The 19,187-nt window shown below is 45.3% G+C and overlaps 1 protein-coding gene across 11 annotated transcripts in view; it reads left to right on the top strand.

Annotated features, from left to right (window-relative positions):
• The window catches only part of MTMR3 (myotubularin related protein 3), an 84,934-nt gene that overhangs the window by 54,709 nt on the left and 11,038 nt on the right, over positions 1-19,187 (top strand). For all 11 annotated transcript variants that reach the window (XM_063350688.1, XM_063350686.1, XM_063350687.1 and 8 more), the window contains 8 exons: positions 1,103-1,216; positions 8,159-8,364; positions 8,585-8,716; positions 11,552-11,663; positions 12,797-12,992; positions 14,619-14,804; positions 16,207-16,377; positions 18,456-18,601. In XM_063350688.1, coding sequence (XP_063206758.1) covers positions 1,103-1,216; positions 8,159-8,364; positions 8,585-8,716; positions 11,552-11,663; positions 12,797-12,992; positions 14,619-14,804; positions 16,207-16,377; positions 18,456-18,601 — 1,263 coding nt within the window. The remainder of the gene's footprint in view (positions 1-1,102; positions 1,217-8,158; positions 8,365-8,584; positions 8,717-11,551; positions 11,664-12,796; positions 12,993-14,618; positions 14,805-16,206; positions 16,378-18,455; positions 18,602-19,187) is intronic.

Consider the following 19,187-nt stretch of genomic DNA (forward strand, 5'->3'; position numbering starts at 1 on the left):
TCCTGAAAGCATAGACAGATGTCCTGTTCTCATGCTGCTGGGGCAGGGAAAGGTGTTCCTCCGTTCGCGGTTGGGAGGACAGAACGTGCTGCCTGGTCCTAATCCAGTTCAGAGCAAACCCAGCAGTAATGCTGTGTAATAAAATGCGTTTCATTGCTCTGTCTTTGCAGGATAATGACTTGCAGGTGGTAGTTGGTGTCACTGCAAGAAGAGTATCTGTCTTGGTCTCTAAAAATCTGGGGAAGAAAAAATAGTTGTCCTCTACATATTTAATACTAAAGAAAAAGGAAAATACTTTGTATGTCATATGGCATCAGAATGACACAAACTGCTCCTTTCCTTCCTGTGGCCGGCACTTGAGAAAGGAGCATTTTTTCAGGATGATGGTTCCATTTTTCTGAATAGAACGGTCTTAGACGCGTGCTCAGATCTGTCCTCCTTGTGCAGTAAATGCATCTCTTTAAGGAGATGGACTAGGAATGAGCTAGTTCATGATTCAGCAATATACCGCGGTCACTACTGGCTGCTTGCACTGTTCTCCTTAACTGATAACGTTCAACTGCCAAATTGTGGAGTAGAAGGTGCATCTAGTAGAAGAAGGTCCCAGTTAGCCAGTCAAACGTAAGCCAGTACTCTCAGGTTCCTGCCTTCAGCGAGGGTCGATGAGCAAAGGTACTTTTTTGTACTTACGTACATTTCCTGTTTAATGCAGTAGCCCAGAGTGGCTCCGCTTCTGTGTTGCGTGACCCGCAACTCGAGGGGTTAATTCTTTAGCGGGGAGAGGTGGGGAATTTCTTTTGTGCTCCAGTTTATTTCAGAGGCTGGAGTTAAAAATCACCTACGTGCGAATTTCACGAGAAAGCGCCAGCTTGAATCTTCTAATTCTGAGATGCATTAATGCACCTCGATGTTCACGGTGCTTTTTGTGTACACGCTGGAGGAGTTAATTAACGTACAATGAAATAGGAATTTGCAAAATGGCAGTTTGCGGAGATGAACGGCTTTCAGGTTGCTCGTGCTGCTTGTTTGTGTGTGTTTTCTGGGAAGTGTGTAACTGCGCTGTACAGCTTATGGTCAACCCTTTGCACCGCTTTTCTCACAGGCTCTGTGGCAGTTACCCCCAGGAAATCATCGTTCCTGCCTGGATCACGGATAAAGAGCTCGAGAGTGTGGCAAGCTTTCGGTCCTGGAAGCGTATCCCTGCTGTTGTGTACAGGTGAGGCTCTCGCAAGTGGACCAGCTTTCACCAGGCTGTAAATGGGGTGTTCTAGCAAATAAAAGCTGAAATAAGTTGTAACTGGGAGTCTTGACTTGTAATGAAGGGTGTTAAGGCTCCTCTGGGACCCAGATGTCCCCTCACTGTGCCTGACAGACTTTAGCAAAAGCGTTAAAAGTTATTCAAAGTAAAGAGAGGTCTGGCTTGCGTCTCACTGCATTTTCGCATGTATGTGATGTGGAGGGATGCTGTGGAGGGATGCTCAGGACCTGCCAGGGTAGAGTTGGAGACCTTGGAATGGGCAGCAAAGCCTGGCAGAGTCCCCTGGGCGCTGCCTGGAGGAGCGGTACCCAGCTGATCCGCTGGCACTCTCCTGGGGTGAGGTCCTGCTCCTCCACTCCAGAAGGATCCCAGAATTGGTGTAGAGAACAGGACCTCAGAGAAAACACAGCCTACCCTAAGGGCTCAGGTATTAAACGAGGATGACAGGGGACCTCTCACATGAGAAGATGTTCCGATCTGTATTAAACTGACGGCAAGGCATGACCTGTTAGGCCTGATAGCTTGGTGTCTTTATCTCTACATTTGCTACTTAATATATATATTTTTTTTTTTCATAAAATCATAGAATGTGTTGGGTCGGAAGGGACCTCTAAAGGCCATCTAGTCCAACCCCCCTGCAGTGAGCAGGGACATCTTCCACTAGGATCAGGTTGCTCAGAGCCTCATCCAGCCTGGCCTTGAATGTCTCCAGGGATGGGGCCTCCACCCCCTCTCTGGGCAACCTGGGCCAGTGTCTCACCACCCTCAGTGTAAAGAACTTCTTCCTAATGTCTGATCTAAACCCACCCTGCTCTAGTTTAAACCATTGCCCCTCGTCCTATGGCTACATGCCCTTGCAAACAGTCCCTCCCTGGCTTTCCTGTAGGCCCCCTTCAGGGACTGGAAGGGGCTCTAAGGTCTCCCCGGAGCCTTCTCTTCTCCAGGCTGAACCCCCCCCAGCTCTCTCAGCCTGTCCTCACAGGAGAGGGGCTCCAGCCCTCGGATCATCTTCGTAGCCCTCCTCTGGCCCCGCTCCCACAGGTTCGTGTCCTTCTTGCACTGAGGGCTCCAGAGCTGGACACAGTGTTCCCAGTATACCTCAGTATTTTATTCAGGACTCCAAGAGCGTGTGCGACAGCAGCGCATATTGGCCCCTGTCAAGCCGTAAGTGAGGTAAGGCAGCCTTACTGCACACGCACGCGGAGTGGGAGTAAGGGTTTGTCGCCTTTAATTCCAAACACATACTTTGGGAGCACTCCGCGGTTGCATCTCCTGCAAGTCATTCCTAGGGCAGTCACCTCAGTTAAGATTGATTTTTTTTTTTATATGAAAGTGAGAAAAATGTAAGGTGAAGACATCAACGCAGCGGAAGGAATGATAAATGGCATCTCTGGCCAGCTACCCCTTCGGTTTTTCCCTAATTTGCATCTGGCTAATACTCAGACCGCAATAGAAACAGGGACAAATCCCAAAATTATTTAAGGGAGTTCAAAAACTCAAATTACAAAAGAATGTACGTGTTAGCCCTATCTGCATATTTTAGATAATTTTAATCAGACAGTCTCTTCCTTAGATTGCATCCAGCAATTCTTCATAACAAAATTGTTTTTCTGAGATACTGGGTTTTGGCAGCTTCTTTAGTAAGAAATGTATTTCAGCATCTGTGTGTTTTCAGATGTTCTGGAACCTGTCATTTAATACCTTGGCCGCTTTTCTACTGTAGTTATCCTCCCATAAATGTTTAAAATCTCTTTAAAAATCAGATGACAAAGGGATTAAAAAGATAATGAATATTGATAATGCCATTAAGTCTGCCCAGCCACCCGTTCCTTCCAAGCGGACAGAAAGGAAAAGCTGCTCTCTGAGTGTGGGCTAAATTCGGAGACCAGGAAAGGTGACAAATTCACACGGCCGGGGTCGGAGGAACAAGCGTGCCAGAGTTGAGTGAGCCACAAACCATTATTTACCTGGCTTAAGGGTTCTCCTTCTATGAAGGGAGAACAAATTAGCTTGTGGCAGCAGACTATTATCTTTAAATCCTCTTGTTTTTTCTCCTTTCTCTTCCCAATAATAAAGGCGTCGGCGTAGTCCCTTTCTGAATATTAAGGAATTCATCCTCTGTACAGCTTGGGGGGGGGGGAATGCTAATTTTTTAAGACTTAAGGTATTTTATTATTATGGTAGTACATAGAAGCATGTCTATTATAGATAAGTATAAGAGAGAATAGTGTAATTATATATGGGTTTGTGTTCAACCTTCAACGCTGCCTTTCGGGCCACTTTGTGCCTTTTATGCAGTTGTGGCAGAGCTGGGGGACACCTCACCTGCCAGCACCCTTCAGGCAGGGAAGCGTCGCTCCGTCTTCCAGCACTGCATGGGAGAAGGAAATCACTTTCTTTGCATCTGGATTTACGGGAGAGCGATTTCAATGTCCCAAAGACCTCATAGGCTGAAATTGTTTAATCCCTGGCATTCGATTTTCTGCAGTTCTGATGAGACCGCGTATGTTAAATTACCACGTAGGTTTTCATTTGTAGTCTTCAAATCGGTGGGAGAAAAGTTTTTCTTCTTTTTTGATTTCTTTTTTTCCTTATCTTGACATTTAGTAATAGATTTTGCAAGACATGCAGTTCATCATTCCGGGCTCTGATAGAACTCACGTCAGCTGGTGGTTGATGATCCGTGTGATTGGAAATCCATGTATAGTTTTCTCTCTATATATATGTTACCGTAAAATTAGCTTTTTTTTCTTTCTTTTGGAGGAGTAAGGAACAAAAGCTCATTCAGCATTTTTTATCTGTTGAAAATGATTTGGGGACTATTGATTTCATTATTGATCACATTTTTACAAATCTGCTCTTTTTGCTTTACCTCAGGGGAAAAAAAATAATGATTTTTTTTTTTTAAGAAATTCATTCAATAACTTGTCTCAGATACTTTTCTGAACACCGGGACAGAGAGAGAGCAGAGACACAGACACTTGGCAAGAAAAACTTCAGTTTCTGTTCTTGTAAAGCGTTGCAGAGAGAGTTTGCGCGGGCTGAATTCAGAGGCGAGCTTCCAAAATACTCGGCTGCGACTGGATTGTCGGGAGCGCCGCTTCTATTTTATGAGCGGGTTTCTAGAAAAATCTCATAGCCAGCTTCTGATGTTTTTCTCTCTCTTTCACAATTTTTGAAAATCAAGACAGACAACATATTTATGTAGATAAATCTGGCCTGTAACGTGGGGGGTTTTGTAGCTTATCTGGTTTGGTCCCGGAAAAATCAGTGGTAGGGAAGAAGCCTTTCTGGCTTTTGTGGAAAGACGCTACAGAAGACTTCACACACGATAGAAACACTGTCCTAAACTGCTGAGGACCTGCTGGGGAAGGAGCTGTGTGGAAGGTGTCTCGGGCCGGCCGCGGGAGGGGATTGCCCACGCAGGCGGCGTTTCTGCCAGCACCGTGAGCCAAGGCAAACAGAAAAATGCCATGTCCCGCACTCCGGCATTACAGTCGTGAATTGCAGCAATGATTTTTTTTTCAGTTGCAGGTACTGGCAGTTAAGTAAAGCCATGGTGGGATCTATTCAAACCTTCATTAGTGCTCCCCGTCCCTGGGGCTACAAGGACCGGGTGGATTTATTGTTGTACTCAAAAGGCGGCTTGAGTGAAGCCTGTGCAGAGTTGTACCGTACATCGTACAGTTATACAGCGCTTCACAAAAAGGGCTTTTTACTTATCAAATGCTGGTTTAGTATTTAGTTTCTGTAGGGAGGCTGCGTGTTGCTTTGTCTCTGGAGGGTTCGGAAATGTGCAGTGGAGGGTTCGCTTTAATATTTATTTTTTTTTAATCTCCTTTTGGTTGCTGAGATGTGGGTGACACCATCTTATCCCCAGCTCTGTCTCTGGGGACCTCGTAATCGCACTAAAAATATTTGCTATTTTTTGTTCCCGTGGCCAGCCCGGTTGGAATGAGTGCGATTCCTCCGACCTCCAGCATTACCGTAAATAGAATTGTTTGCCTCTTTCTGCTGGTACATCTGAACATTGCATATTTGTGCAGGCTTAGGAGTGTTACTGCTCCACAGCTATCAATGAACTCGGGTTTTGGCCTAATGATTCTTTATTATTTGCAGTATAAATGGGAGGCAAGAACCTGGAGATGAAAATATAACTGTTTATGAACCTATGAAAATGATTCCGCAGGCGGGTAGTAATGAAATCTGGGAGAACATACGGAAAAATAAATGAGTTCATCTGAGTGTTTCAAAATAGATTTCTTACATGCATAATGATGTTTTATTTTCTTTTGTTATTTGTGCAAGCGTACCGGGGAAAGTAGGTGCCCTTTTGGGTGATTGGCACGTATTTTTTTTTGCTGAACTGATTTGGTGTCGATAGAGCCGGTTCTGGAAGGGGATCATTTCAGCAGAAATCCATTTTCCTCTGCACGCAGCTGGCTGGCACCCAGTGTAAATGCCGGGGCACTCGCATTGCTTTTCCTTTGCTTCGCTTAATGTAGCCTGTCGGTTCCTTCCTCTCGGCAAAGAAATTTTATATGAAACGATTACAAAAGAGCTATGAAAAATACTTAAAATACCGTATCACAACCCGGTTTAGAATTTCAAGGGTTTGCATCAAGGAGGCGTACCCGGTGTAAGTGTTGCTTTAGAGCGATGGCCCGAGGCGGGCGCTGCTGCGGTGCCTGCAGTGACTGCGGAGCTGGGGCTGCTCGGCACCTGCCGGCCCTTCGCGGCCCCGACAACAAATTATAACGCAGCCTGTCACCTCTCCCTAAGCATTTATGAGAGTGGTGAGAGGGGGAACAGATAAAATTTATAGGTTTTTGATGGGCTGTCTTCCTATTGAGGGCTGTCCAAGTCGTAACCCTCACCATTGCGTGCTGTTGCCTGGTTAGAGGGAATTGAACAGCTCTTGGGTGATGTGAAGCTGCGATGGCCAGTTTGTTTGCGAGAAGACTCTAAACTCCTCTGCTGTATCGTAACATCCAGGAGCTGTGATCGGCACGTGCATACTGTATAAATACGGGGTTCTGGTGGGATCCTGAGCAAAAGTGGCGTTGCCTTAGAGGCATCTCTGCTTAAAGCGATGTGCATCTGCCGGCCGTTTAAACGGAGAAGACGCGCGTGTGGGTCAGTGGTGGGACATTTCAGAGGGGCTGTGAGTAATTATTTCTCGGTGTCCCATTCCTCGGCATCGCTGGCTGGCCGCGTGGCCTGGGAGAAGCTGTGTCTCTTCTCGGCTTTGGCTGCTGTGCCTGCAGCTCTCCCTAGGGACGGCGGGGCTGCCTCTCCTGCTGGGACAGAGGTCCCGGAATGCAGGGCACTGCTGCTGGAGGTCAAGGAGAACCTCGGTAATGCCAGATGTAAACGCTTCAGGGAGTGGGGAATGACATTTCTCTTGGCAGCAGTGGGAGGTGCCAGCACAGAGGCAGTAAGTGAAATTACAGTGATAATACGTTTCGGAACTCTTTTATAATAGATTATAGGGGGGAGTTTTTAAATCTTTTTCAGAGTATGTTTGCAATGGTTGGCTACGTTTTAATTATTTCAAGTCTGTTCTTTATGTGTAGTACAAGAAGCTAGGTCAAATTTTAGAAAATAACTTCTCAGGCTTCGGACACTTAAAAAAAAAAAAAAATCCTGTTGTCTTTTTTTTTTTCTTTTAATTCCACTCCCCGGAAGAGAATCGCTACGTTCAAGTTAAGTCATTCTTCAGTTATCTCCCTGACTTGTTTTGTTATTAATAGACTCATCTCTGTATTCCATTTGCCAGTCCTCTGAAGTTTTGTCAGCATATCAAGTGCTTGCAATTTATATCACATTCTAGAAGAAAAATACTCTGTTAATAAACAATATTTCCTTTTTCAGTGTGACTTAGGTGTCCGTAGCAAAATTTACCTGCTTGTGGAGTTTGTTGTTTGCCAGCCTGGTGCCACACTGGTGCTTAGGTGTAAGAGCTGCTCTTCAGCAGCCCCGTGGTGCTCTTCTGCTAGATACGGTGGGTGTTTGAGAGGCAGGAGGTGAAACGCAACCCAAAGAGGGTTGGGGAGAGGGATGGAGAAGACCCACACGTAGAGGAGAAGCAGCTGAAAAGGGTTTGGCAGAGCCACTCCTTCCCAACAGAGGCTAACACCAAACTTCGGAATGAGTAAAACTGCAGATATTTACCATCCTGAGACGCGAAAGGCTCTTTTCCTTTTAGCTAGTGAGACGATACCTAAAATACACTGGCGTCTAGATACGGTTCTGCAGCGTTCCAGGGCTGTGACTCGGGGGTGATGCCTGGAAACGGATCCCATCGGTGTACCGGAGTAAGGTGGGGGGTTACCATTAGACATCGTCCGACAGAAGATGTGCCAAATTCTGCCAGTGTTTCCTCCCAAAATTTTAACGTTCTTCAGAATTAATCAGTGCTATGTTTTGCTTTTAAAAATCTCATCAAAAAGCAAATCTGTGGCTTTGTTCCCGTCTTCTAGCTTTAAAGCTAGCATGAGTTAAATTGAACTTTCCTGTTTTCTCTGGTATTACGGCAGTAGACCTGACTATCCAGCAGGTCTTGAATACCTCTGTAATGCCTCATCTGCTGTTCCAAAATGGTCCCCGGCTTTCACTGGCCAACAGGCAACAGTATTGAGCAAGAAGACGCTTTGTTTTCTCTTACTGACCTCGGCTTTGGCTTTTACCTTTCAGTGGCTGCGTGGTCACAGCCAGCATTTGGAAGGGAAGCACGGGGAATACGTTGCCGCGGAATCACAGGTTGAGGAGAACTGCTGAATGATAGACAGGTCCCTGACAGGAATTAAACTACTGGAGTAAACCATTTAATTTCTTGTGTTTTTTCATCCTGATTCTTCAGTTAGGCACCGCTGTTGTTGTTGTTCTTTTCTTTGCCAGGCACCAGAGCAATGGAGCAGTTATTTCCCGCTGTGGCCAGCCCGAGGTCAGTTGGTGGGGCTGGAGGAATGCAGATGACGAACACCTTGTCCAGTCCGTAGCCAAAGCCTGCGCCTCAGATTCGAGGTCCAACGGTAACAAATTAATGAATGGCAATTGTTCCAGAGATTTCTCCAATGGAGGGGATCTCTCCGATGTGGAATTTGGTAAGTCGGTCGCTTCTTTTTCTCTAAAGGGCAGAGCTTTATATAAAGGCTTAATCTCTTTTATGTACTGTAACAGATTCAATCCTCCGTATTTAATCAAGCATTCTCCGGTTCCTGTATGTGCAGTGCATGTGCACTGTGGGGCTTGAGTCAATCACTGCTGTAAACAATGGGAGCAGCATCCCTCCAGTTACTCATCACTGCACATCCTCTTCCCCAGACTCCTCGATCTCCAATGCTTCAGGAGCAGAGAGTTTGGCAATCCAGCCTCAGAAGCTTTTGATCTTAGACGCGCGATCTTACGCTGCGGCGGTGGCCAACAGAGCCAAAGGTGGAGGCTGTGAGTGCCCAGGTGAGCGGTGGTTCTTCTGGGTTTTCTATGAAGTTCATCAAAAGGATTTGCTCAAATATAATTACAGCGATACACTTCAGTCCTGCATATTTAACAGAGTGCGTGGATACAAGTGCTGTTCATATATATGAAAGTTCTGGATCGTTGCAGCCTGCGCACAGCCCTTCAAAGGAGAGGTTTAGCTTAATTAAGTCTGTTTCTTAGAGCATAAAACCAGCTGGGAACAGTGTGCAAGTAAATGCTGAACTGTGTGGAATATGCTGCTTAGCTTTCCCCTGCTGAGTCACGGACATAAACCAGAGCGAGACAAAGGTGTCCAGTCTGCTAAGGTCTAATAAAAACCTCAACAAACTTGTAAAAATCCCCTAACTGTAGAGGATAATAATATTCTAGAATGGTTGTGCAGAATACAACTTTGCAACGGTTTTTCTAAAGCTGAAACGTTTTCCCGCATTTTTATCATAACCCAAAGCGACTGAAATCCTGATTCATCCTGCATTTGTAATCCGTTTGCAATTATCACTTTCTGTGTTCTTTGGCAGTTGGAAGTTGTTGGTATTATATAAACAAGATATTATTTTATGGTCACTATTGGATGTGAATGCAGCCTGTTAAAATTCCATGGGTGGCGAGGCTAGGAAAAGATAGCAGACAGAAAAACTATAGATAAGATAACAAAAGCTATTTTCTTGTTATATATTCTTAGTTTGGTCTTTGCTGCAGTAGCTGCCCTTCGATATGTAGTCACCAGTAAGTAAAGATGAATTTTCAATTTTAACACCTCAAAACCGCTAAATTAACTCATCATCAGAGAGTAAAATTTCAAACCAGAAAAGCAGAGTATACGAGAAGTTTAATTTTCTTCCTGTATATCGGTTCTTGAATTCTTTGTAGAAAACTTCCACATAGCTTGTCACCTTCAATAAATTTGACCTGCGTTAAGGGCTTCCCTTTTGCTGATGTTTTCTCCACATATTGCCAAGTTTGCTTTACTTTCTCTGTGTAACAGTTGCAGTTATGTTATGCTTTATTGTATTTATAACATAATTTAGTTAAAAAAAAAAAAAACAAACAAACTTAAATTGTCTGTTGCTGTCAGTCGCTTCTGACTGGAGTTTCATAGTCCCTCACTAACGGGATGTTCTGGTTCGGGCCAGGTTTCCTTGGGCTGTTACCAGTTAAGAAATCAAATGATATAAAACATGCTCTTTGAAGAGAGTGCTGTGTTTTCTTGAGCTGGCACTCAACATCCCGTATTCTCAATCCTGAGTATATTTTTTTTTTTTTCCCTCTAGTAGAAAAGGTCATTTTAGTTATCACGTCATTTTTGTGCAGATGAGGACAAAGGACGCTTTTGTGTCAGGACAGAGGAAAGCTAAATCCAGGGAAAACTATTCCATTAATATTTTTCTGCAACATCTTGGGTGCTCCCTCTGCCTGGCGGACCCTGTCTCTGCTGCTCCCCAGGGGGGCGGAGCGGCACGAGTCCAGCCATAGCAACCTGTCGTGGTTTTGGCCAAATTGGCCAACGGCTGGCGTCAGATGCTCCCCCTGCCCCCACAACCTCTCATACGTGGAGAGGAGGAGAGATAAAGAGATTTACACGTTTAGAAGAAACTAGACTTCTTTAATGAAATATTAATAACAAAATATGAAGGAAATAACGAAATAGATACAGTATATACAAAACCGTATTAAGCTCCCAGGATGATGTCACTGTCGGGCACTGGGGAAGTTCCAGACTGGACTCAGCGATGGGTGGGAACTGGGTTCCACAGATGGAATCAGGAACACACAGATGGGGATCAAAAGCAGATGAACAGACAGGGTCCTCCTGGGACGTCGGCCATTGAAAAAAGAGAGCCTGACCCTTTGATCCCTCAGCTCTTGTACTGAGCGTGGGGCAGATGGGATGGAATTCCCCTGTTGGTCAATTTTGGGTCACCTGTCTTGTCTGTTCCTCCCCGCAGGTGGGACCCCTCTACGCTTTTCTGTTTCCCACCCTCCAACGGGGCAAATAACGAAATTAGCTGACCTTGGTTGTTACAGCAATAAGTACAAGCAAGAGCCTCTGTGCGTACCATCCCTTGGCACTAACTGTGAACATTGGTCTTATCACTCTGAGAACCAACCGGTTTCGACACAACATGCTGTTAATTTCAGAGAGTTAGAAGAGGCCTAGCTAAAAAGTAAAATCACTGAACAGAAAGTTGGTTCTGTTTTACCTCAAACCAGGACGCAACCTCTGAGGGCAGGCGCAGTAATTCCATCCGTCTTCTCTTCTCCTCAGCTTGGGGTATTGCTCACGCCTGTGATGCTTGTTCCTCAGCGTAGAAAAACTCGGAATAAAGCAGGGAATGAAGTAACCTTTCACCCTTTTTGCGTGGTTAGGAAAAGGAATATATAACCTATATAGAAATACACATTAATTTACCAAATTAAAGGACATCTGTAAATTATCCGTTAAATATTGTTTATGCTTCGCCGTCTCTTATGACGTTTCTCGGCCTTTTTAAACCCATTCTATAACCTCGAGCACAGCAATATCACTGTTCCCATAGGTTTGTACTCTGCTTTTTGTAACGCGAAGTGAAACATTGAAAATTAATACAGAAACGCTTTGCTAACTCTTTCCTGTTTTGCTATGCCGTGGTGTAACGTCTGGAATACCTACCCAACTCCAAGTACTAGTTTCTCCTTACTGAATATTCGTAAACAAATTATTTCATCTCCCCACAGCAGCAGTGGTTTGCTTTTATGAAAAAGCTTCTTTTAGAAATTAAACGCAGCGTAGTTTTTTTAGTTTTTTCCCTCTTTCTTGCTATTTCCCTACAGAGTATTACCCAAACTGTGAAGTAGTGTTCATGGGGATGGCAAACATTCATTCTATCCGGAAGAGCTTTCAGTCGCTGCGTTTGCTCTGCACGCAAATGCCGGATCCAGGAAAGTAAGTGGATGTTTGGTGCTTTTTGCCTTTGTTTACAGGTTTCTGCAACTGCATTTTTTTGCTGCTGATCAGTAAACTGAAATTCAGTGGGTTTTCCCTTGGTGACTTTCCTGTGTAATAACACTAAGCTATATTTTTTCATTTCCATGGAATTTGAGCTAAAGGAAGTCATTGGTTTATTATCGTTGAAGTGAAGGTAGAAAATGAGGTCTGGGATTATACTGTAGCCTTCAGGATTGATACTAGAATGTTACTCCTTCCAGGTGGGCTTCTCAGCCCTAGTGCTTAGGTACCTGCTATGCCTGGATCTTTAATCTTTACAGCTCGTCTCTCCTTCAGAAAATTCTCCTGCTGTTCCACGTACGTCACGCATTTATCCTGCCATTTCAGGAGACGTGTTTCGTAGCGCTCCGATGCTATGGGATAACTGGCTTCTAACGGCCCATCATCTTGGGAGCTTCTGAGGCTGGGTCTTCGCTGGGTCACTACGGTTGCACCAGTCCTGTGTCCCCTACCACGTCCCTGTTTTGCATTTGCTACTGAGGGTTTTTCACGCTTTCAAAGCGGATCCAGAATGGCCACCGTTACTAAACTGGATATGTAGAGCTTCACGGGGTAGGAAGTCTTAAGATACCTACAGCCCACCTTGTGAAGCCTGGGAATAGTTGTGATATGGGAGATGTCAAAAGCACCTCAGGTTCCACCCTTTCATGGAAGCACAGAGTTGTCAGGGGTGTACGGCAGAGTCCCAAGATATTCCAGTGGCACTGGGACGGAATCCTCAGCTCAGAGGAAGGGAGACAGCAGAGGCTGCTGAAAGCAGTGATTACCCGGAAGCGCTTACGTTGTCCGTTGCTGGTGACGTGTTACATTCTTGTCTGAGGAAATGTTATTTAAGCTTCTTGCAAGTCTTATCCAGCAAAGCACATAGCAGAGACTGGCTGCTCCTCAGGTGTCCTGCGTGGCTTTGTTTCTTCCAAATCTGGGAAAGTGGTAATGAGCTGTACATAAAAAATGCTCAAGAATGACATTCGCAGCTTATTAAAATGGGAGCTTTGATTTGAGAAATTCAAAGATCCAAACCTGAAAGCATTCTAAAAGAGCAAAAACTGTCTTCCCTTGTTTTCCTCTAGTTGGTTATCAGCTCTGGAAAGCACCAAATGGCTGCAGCACTTGTCCGTGCTCCTGAAATCCGCGCTACTCGTGGTCCATGCCGTGGACCGAGACCAGCGACCCGTCTTGGTGCACTGCTCGGACGGCTGGGACCGAACCCCCCAGATCGTGGCACTGGCCAAACTGCTGCTAGATCCCTATTACAGGACCACAGAGGTTTGTAAATCATCTGTTGGTGCATGAGGTAGTTACTGAGTTTGGGTTCTTTTTTGGGAAAGTCTGTATATAAATGATTTCATTTTTTGTCCGCTACAAAAAGCAGGAGTTTACCAACCGTAGTCCGTAGATAAATTACATATAGGTGTAAATATAGTCTGTAATCCACGAGCAGATTATATTTTCCCCCTTTGATGTAACTGCACAGTCATGGTCTATGCTGCCTGTATTTAGTTTAGGAATATGGAGTACAAAGCGCTACATATTGCGGTTTCCGTTACACCATTGCGGTTTCCCAGCCAACTATTGATACAAAGCCTTTCTCTTGTCTAGATTTCCTAACTAGAAAAAACAGTGTGTTTTTCCAGTTTCGCATTTTCATTGTCCTCTGTCAACTTAGTTATATTTCTTTGGGTTTTCCAGTGTGAATTTGGTGTGTCCCACCCCACCACTCCCCCACCCCCCCGCCGTGGCTTTTCGGCATTGTGTGATATGTGCTGGCTGGATTCCATCTGCCAGCCCACGCGCAAGATGCCTTTGTTGCCTAGAACAGAAGCGTGTGTCTGAACACTGTGCTCTAAACTGCTGCTTACAGCCTCGCACATGGGAGGGCCAGGAGTTGAAACTTGTAGCGATGCCTTTTGGATAAAAAATTGTGGAAACTTCCTCAGGTCCCTTTTCACATGGCTTCTAGAAGTCGCCATCCACCAGGTCAGAGTGTCCTTGGCACAGAACCTCCTCCTGGGCCCTCCTAAGAGTGCTGGCGTTCCCGTTCAAAGCGCAGAGTTCTCTTACACACCCTTTGCCTTTCTTGTCACCACCGCCTCAGAGGAAACCATGAACTGTCCTGTCTAAGCAAGGAGCAGAAATGTTTAGGAAAACGAGTCTTCAGCACTGTCACGTTTCAACCCTTTCAGCTATCAGCTGTTATTTTTGCTCTTAATTACAGCCATTTACTTCATACGCACGCTCTACAATTTTTCTTTCTGCTAAGGATCAAAACCTTCCTGACCTGTGATGGGTTTTAGGTCCTGTAAGATGAGGTGTTGCCTTCAGGTGCTCAGCCGAGCGCTGTTTAAAATGCTCTTTGCCCTTCTTGTTTGCATGAGAAATCGTGCGGTTCAACCTCTCAGCAGCCTTATGCCTGTGCTACGTTTGGCACACGCACAGGTGAGCGCGCTCTGAGCGTGGATGTCCCGTCGTGGCTGAATTTTTTTGATTTTATGACATAGATCTGCCTGTCATTTCCAAGGGAGAGCTTGAAAACTTCCTCACCTGTCCAAATGTTGGATACCATGATCCAGAGGGTTTTGATCAAGATGAAGTTCCTGCTCACCTGCCTGGCCAAGCCAGGTCTCATATCACAGTCTTCCCTGCCAGTCACCGAGGACTTAATCTGCCTTATTCCCTTTCCCGTTCACGTAGGCTTGGGAATTCATAGCTGTCCTAATTTCGTAGTGCAGCATTTCCAAACACAGAGGTAAAACTGTAAAAATAAGTAACGAGGCCAGTGCTGACGGGAAATGGGAGTGAGCGAGGACACAGTAATAAGGTGATTCCCATGAGTTTTCGAAAACTGAACTGAAGCAAAATAGGAACTTTTCATCTGTGCTTTCATTTCTGCAGGGTTTCCAGGTGCTAGTGGAGACGGAGTGGCTGGATTTTGGCCACAAGTTTGCAGATCGCTGTGGCCATGGTGAGAATTCGGATGACCTAAATGAGCGCTGCCCAGTGTTTTTACAGTGGCTGGACTGCGTCCATCAGCTCCAGAGGCAGTTCCCTTGCTCTTTCGAGTTTAACGAAGCATTCCTTGTGAGTTGTGGCTTGAGAGATTGCTGTTTTATAGACTGCTGCTAACCCAGTACTAACATAGGAGAGTGCCCCGAGGGGGTTCTGATTTTCCCATCTACCTGGGATACGCTGCCGCCTGATAGAGGAAAAAAGGGGAAAACTGCCCGGATACAGTAGACAAAAGTGCTGTGTAATTCATGTTCACTCTTCAAACAGAAGCAGGACCCTTGAGGACTTCTTTTAGACTTTCAAAGAAGTAAACAAATGATACGAATTTAATAGTCTCACCTAAGAGGTGCTGAAATAACTCCGGTATAATACATCCCCACAGCATGAAAAAACTCATAGTTGCTGGCTATATATTTTGGTTTTGTTTTGACTTGAAGACTCCTCCTCTAAACCCAACCTCCCCCTTACCTTTCCCTTCATTTTTTTTTTTTTTTTTCTGTTTCTTGGCTGAAAATATGTGGGATATAAGAGCTGTGCTTATTTTCTTTTGACACGGAGAGCTCTCCTATTAAGAGATCTGGTCAAAATCAGTTCATGAGGCAGGAAAGTAGATCTCTGGGAAAGGGGCAGTCACTGACCGTCGCAGGGCTGGTAATCTGAAGAATAAATGTTTTTATCAAGCGTCTGATCCATGAAGAGATTCAAAGCACGTTCCTTGTGATTGTGGCTGACTTGAATTACCCCTCGCCAGCTCAGCCGTGGAACCGAGCGACTGCACAGTCCTCGCTTCGCTCCGTTGGGAAATAACATACAGAAGGTTATAACTGGCTTCACGGCACGCTGCTGATCTACAGGAGCTGTGTGTGAACGTGCCCTTATATTCTGGCCTTTTTAGAGTAAACCCCTTAATTTATTAGATTATTGAAGTATTTCTCTTCATTTAACATATGAATAATCCCATAGAAGTCAGTTCTACGCTTGAAGTTAAGTTCATATTAAGCTGTTTTGTCAGGCGGGGACCACAGCATGGAGTGAGTAGTGGTCAGGATGTGTGTGCTGTGTGCCTTTATACCAACGTACAGAAATTAACACTTTTCCCCACCGTTCTCTGCCTTTCCGTGCTGCATTAACCGTTTGTAGCAGGTGTCATGGTTCTCATCTTTGCCTGTCCCGCAGGGCTAGGAGTTTGAGTCAGCAAGACTTTTATACTTGTCTATGGACGAATATTTTGTCTTTATATTTTGTATTTTTTCCCCGAATTTTCTTTTAGTTATGATTTTAAAAGATTCCGCTATGCTTGAGTTCTTTTGCAATTAGTTTATCAGGAGGTGCGCAAAAAAAACGCATATCGGCCTTTAGGGAAGGGGATGTGTTGCCCTGTGAAGGAAGGGTTTGCTGCTTAAACCTGAATGTTGATTCTCACGTGAAGTTGCTCCCTTCTGCCGTATGACAATGTTTGTGTTGGTCTCTGCAGGTGAAACTGGTGCAGCACACCTACTCTTGCCTCTTTGGTACATTCCTGTGCAACAATGCGAAAGAGAGAGGAGAGAAACACACTCAGGAACGGACCTGTTCTGTCTGGTCTTTGCTGCGGGCAGCAAACAAAGCCTTCAAAAACCTGCTCTACTCCTCCCAGTCCGAATCTGTAGGTATCCCTCCTTCCCCGCCACGCGGGGGGCGTCCCGGTGGGGGCTCCCAGGTATAATGTTCTCAAAAGAGCGTACCTTAAGAAAATACCCCAGCTTGTAGCGGTGGGACATGGCGATGGCTTCACCGTCATCGTGAATACAGCGTAGAGAGGCGTTTCCAGAGCAGTGTGCTCCGCTCTCCTCATCAATGTTCACCTTTGGACACTCGTTTCGGTCTGACGTTTCAAGTCTTGCATGAAGTTTGCTGATATCTGAGGGATGTCAAATGCCACCTCAGAAATTTCTCTGTGCTGGAAATGCGTTTTCTGTAACTAAATATTTTGTTTTATCTTTTGTGACAGAAACCATTTCAGTGTTTGACAAATAGACCTTTCTAGAGAACTGAGCTGTGTCGGAGGAGTGTCCTAAAATTGCATACAAACCTAGACACTGTGTCTATATTAATCTTAAATCTAACCAGAAAAAGTAACTCAGGTTATTTAGTATATCTTTGTTTCTCTTAAGACTTTCACGTTTTCAGTTTGGCTCTTCCATAGGAATAACTCACTGCAGCTTCTGGGATGGGACTTACCTTTTGTGTATTTGATGAAAGGGCATGGAAGGCACTGAGGGATGCAGCGCGGTGGGCGTGTGAACAGTCACTCATCAAATGGCGTCGTGATTAGGACAGCAAAGGCTTTTATAAATATTGAAACCCTTTTTTGTTCATAAAGGTATCAGATACCACAAACCTAACTGTAAGGACTGTGCAAGCTCTTTGCATATGATAGATGTGGCTTTTAATTGTTCCTTAAAGTAAAATTAAAACTTGGCTTAGTAGGAAAGAGTTGATTGCCTACATTTGTTAGAAAAAGATTAATTTCCCATTCCTGTCAGCCTCTGTGCCTGGCTGTCTCCCCTGGACACCGGCCGTGCAGCCTGGTCCCATTTGTCATTGCCAGCAGCAACCTCCACCAGAGCCCTTCAAGGTTTTCCAGCCTGGCGTTGTCATCGTAGGAGTGGATGTGACAGCTGAAAGCATGAGACATGGCAGATAAATACGGCTCGTGAGGAACTTTTAAAGCTATGGAGGCACCTAAGTTTTCCCCCAAAGTACCAGCAGGTTTCCCGGGAGGAGCTCGGAGCGCTCCTGAAGCAGGCGGTGTGGGCAGGCGGTTCTGTCCTCGGGCTGCCCTTACCTGCCCTGTCCTGCAGCAGAGATGCAGTCGGTGACTTGGCCGCTATTCTCAGGAAATACCGCACTGTAGTGGACTGAGCTAATCAGGGTAATTTGTCCGTATGTGGGAGTTTTGGTAACTTCCCGTCATGTATTCATCTCTTTGTGGTTTTACTTCAGCGTTTAGAAGGTGCCTCTGGGATGCAGCCGCATCTGTTGTAAAACCATACTTGTTTATGAGCAGCACCCACCAACCCCACAGCCCTCCCTCTGCTCAGTGCCAGCAAAACCTGCCTGTTTCTCCGCCGTTGCCTGCTTTTCCGCAAGAAAGCTGCCTGGGAAAGCAGTGGGATTGATAGAGTGACCCAAGGTGTTTTTAAACTGAAACAGAAAACGTGTTCCACAGTCAAGGAATCCCTTTTAAGAGCAAGCTGCCTCTTCAGCAAAGCATTTCTGCATGTACTTCATTTTTAACATACGAGTGCTTCCATTAAAGACAGGGTTAGCTTTGAATTGAAGCCCTGCTGAAGGAGGTTATTAGTTCAGCTCTCATATGGCATGGGATAATACAAAGTTACAAGGAAATCTCTGCGCTAACAATGGGCCACTGAATTCTTCGGCAGTTTAAATTGCTCAGAAGCGTTATTAAGGTGTAGATTCACACGGAGCACGTTGCAGTAATTCATTCACGAGAAGCTGAAAGCCGGCATTGTTATGCCTCAGCCTCTGAAAGCAAAGATAATTATATATCCGAGTGTAGCTGATTAAAAATGCCAGAGCTGCTCGCTAGCCTTCGGAGCGATCTGGAGATCTAGCAAAGCCTCCCAGCTGCGGCCCTGAATAATAAACTACCACGATTTCAGATTTGAAGAGCTCTTTGCATTCTGTTTCTGACCGTGGCGTGTTCTCCTCTCCCAGGTGCTGTACCCGGTGTGCCATGTGCGGAATCTGATGCTCTGGAGCGCTGTTTACCTGCCGTGCTCTTCCCCCTCCACACCCGCTGATGACACCTGCGCCCCGTACCCCGTTCCAGGCTCTAGCCCTGAAGATCAGCCTCTGGGCAGGTGAGCCTAGAGCCCAGAAATCCCGTCCTGTAAAGTAAGATCAACAGAGAATATTGTGGGATATAAAGAGGAGAATACTTGTGGCGGGAGGGGGGTGTTTTGCACAGGGTTGTTTGTGGGACTGTTTGACTGACCTGCCCAAAAGCAGTCTGCCATCCTTTCCATTTTGGAAGCTGTTGAGTTTCAGAGGCGATAGCGTAACAGCGACAAGGTTAGCAAATAGAATTTAGCTCCAAGTATTGCATAGCCTTGTAGAATTCCTTTATATCCTTGTATATATATAAGCTTTCATATGGTTGTCTTGAATTTGAGTGCTTTTTCTTGTGTTGCATAACTATTTCTTCGCTTTTTTTGTACGTTGATGCTGAGCACATGTTAACTGGGAGGTGTGACCAGACTGCAAGCGTTTGTGCTTTGTGGTGAAGGGATTATTCTGGGAATGTTTGAAGTCTGATTGAACGTGTTTTCCTGATGGCAAAGAAAGTACTGAAGCAGCTCTGTGCTACAGATGGTCCAAATGTGCTCCTAGCTAATACTTCACAGAAGTCCATTAGTTAGCAGATTGCTACTGTCCTAATTGTGGGGG

The sequence above is a fragment of the Chroicocephalus ridibundus genome, chromosome 13 (assembly GCF_963924245.1).
Source record: "Chroicocephalus ridibundus chromosome 13, bChrRid1.1, whole genome shotgun sequence".
NCBI lineage: Eukaryota > Metazoa > Chordata > Aves > Charadriiformes > Laridae > Chroicocephalus > Chroicocephalus ridibundus.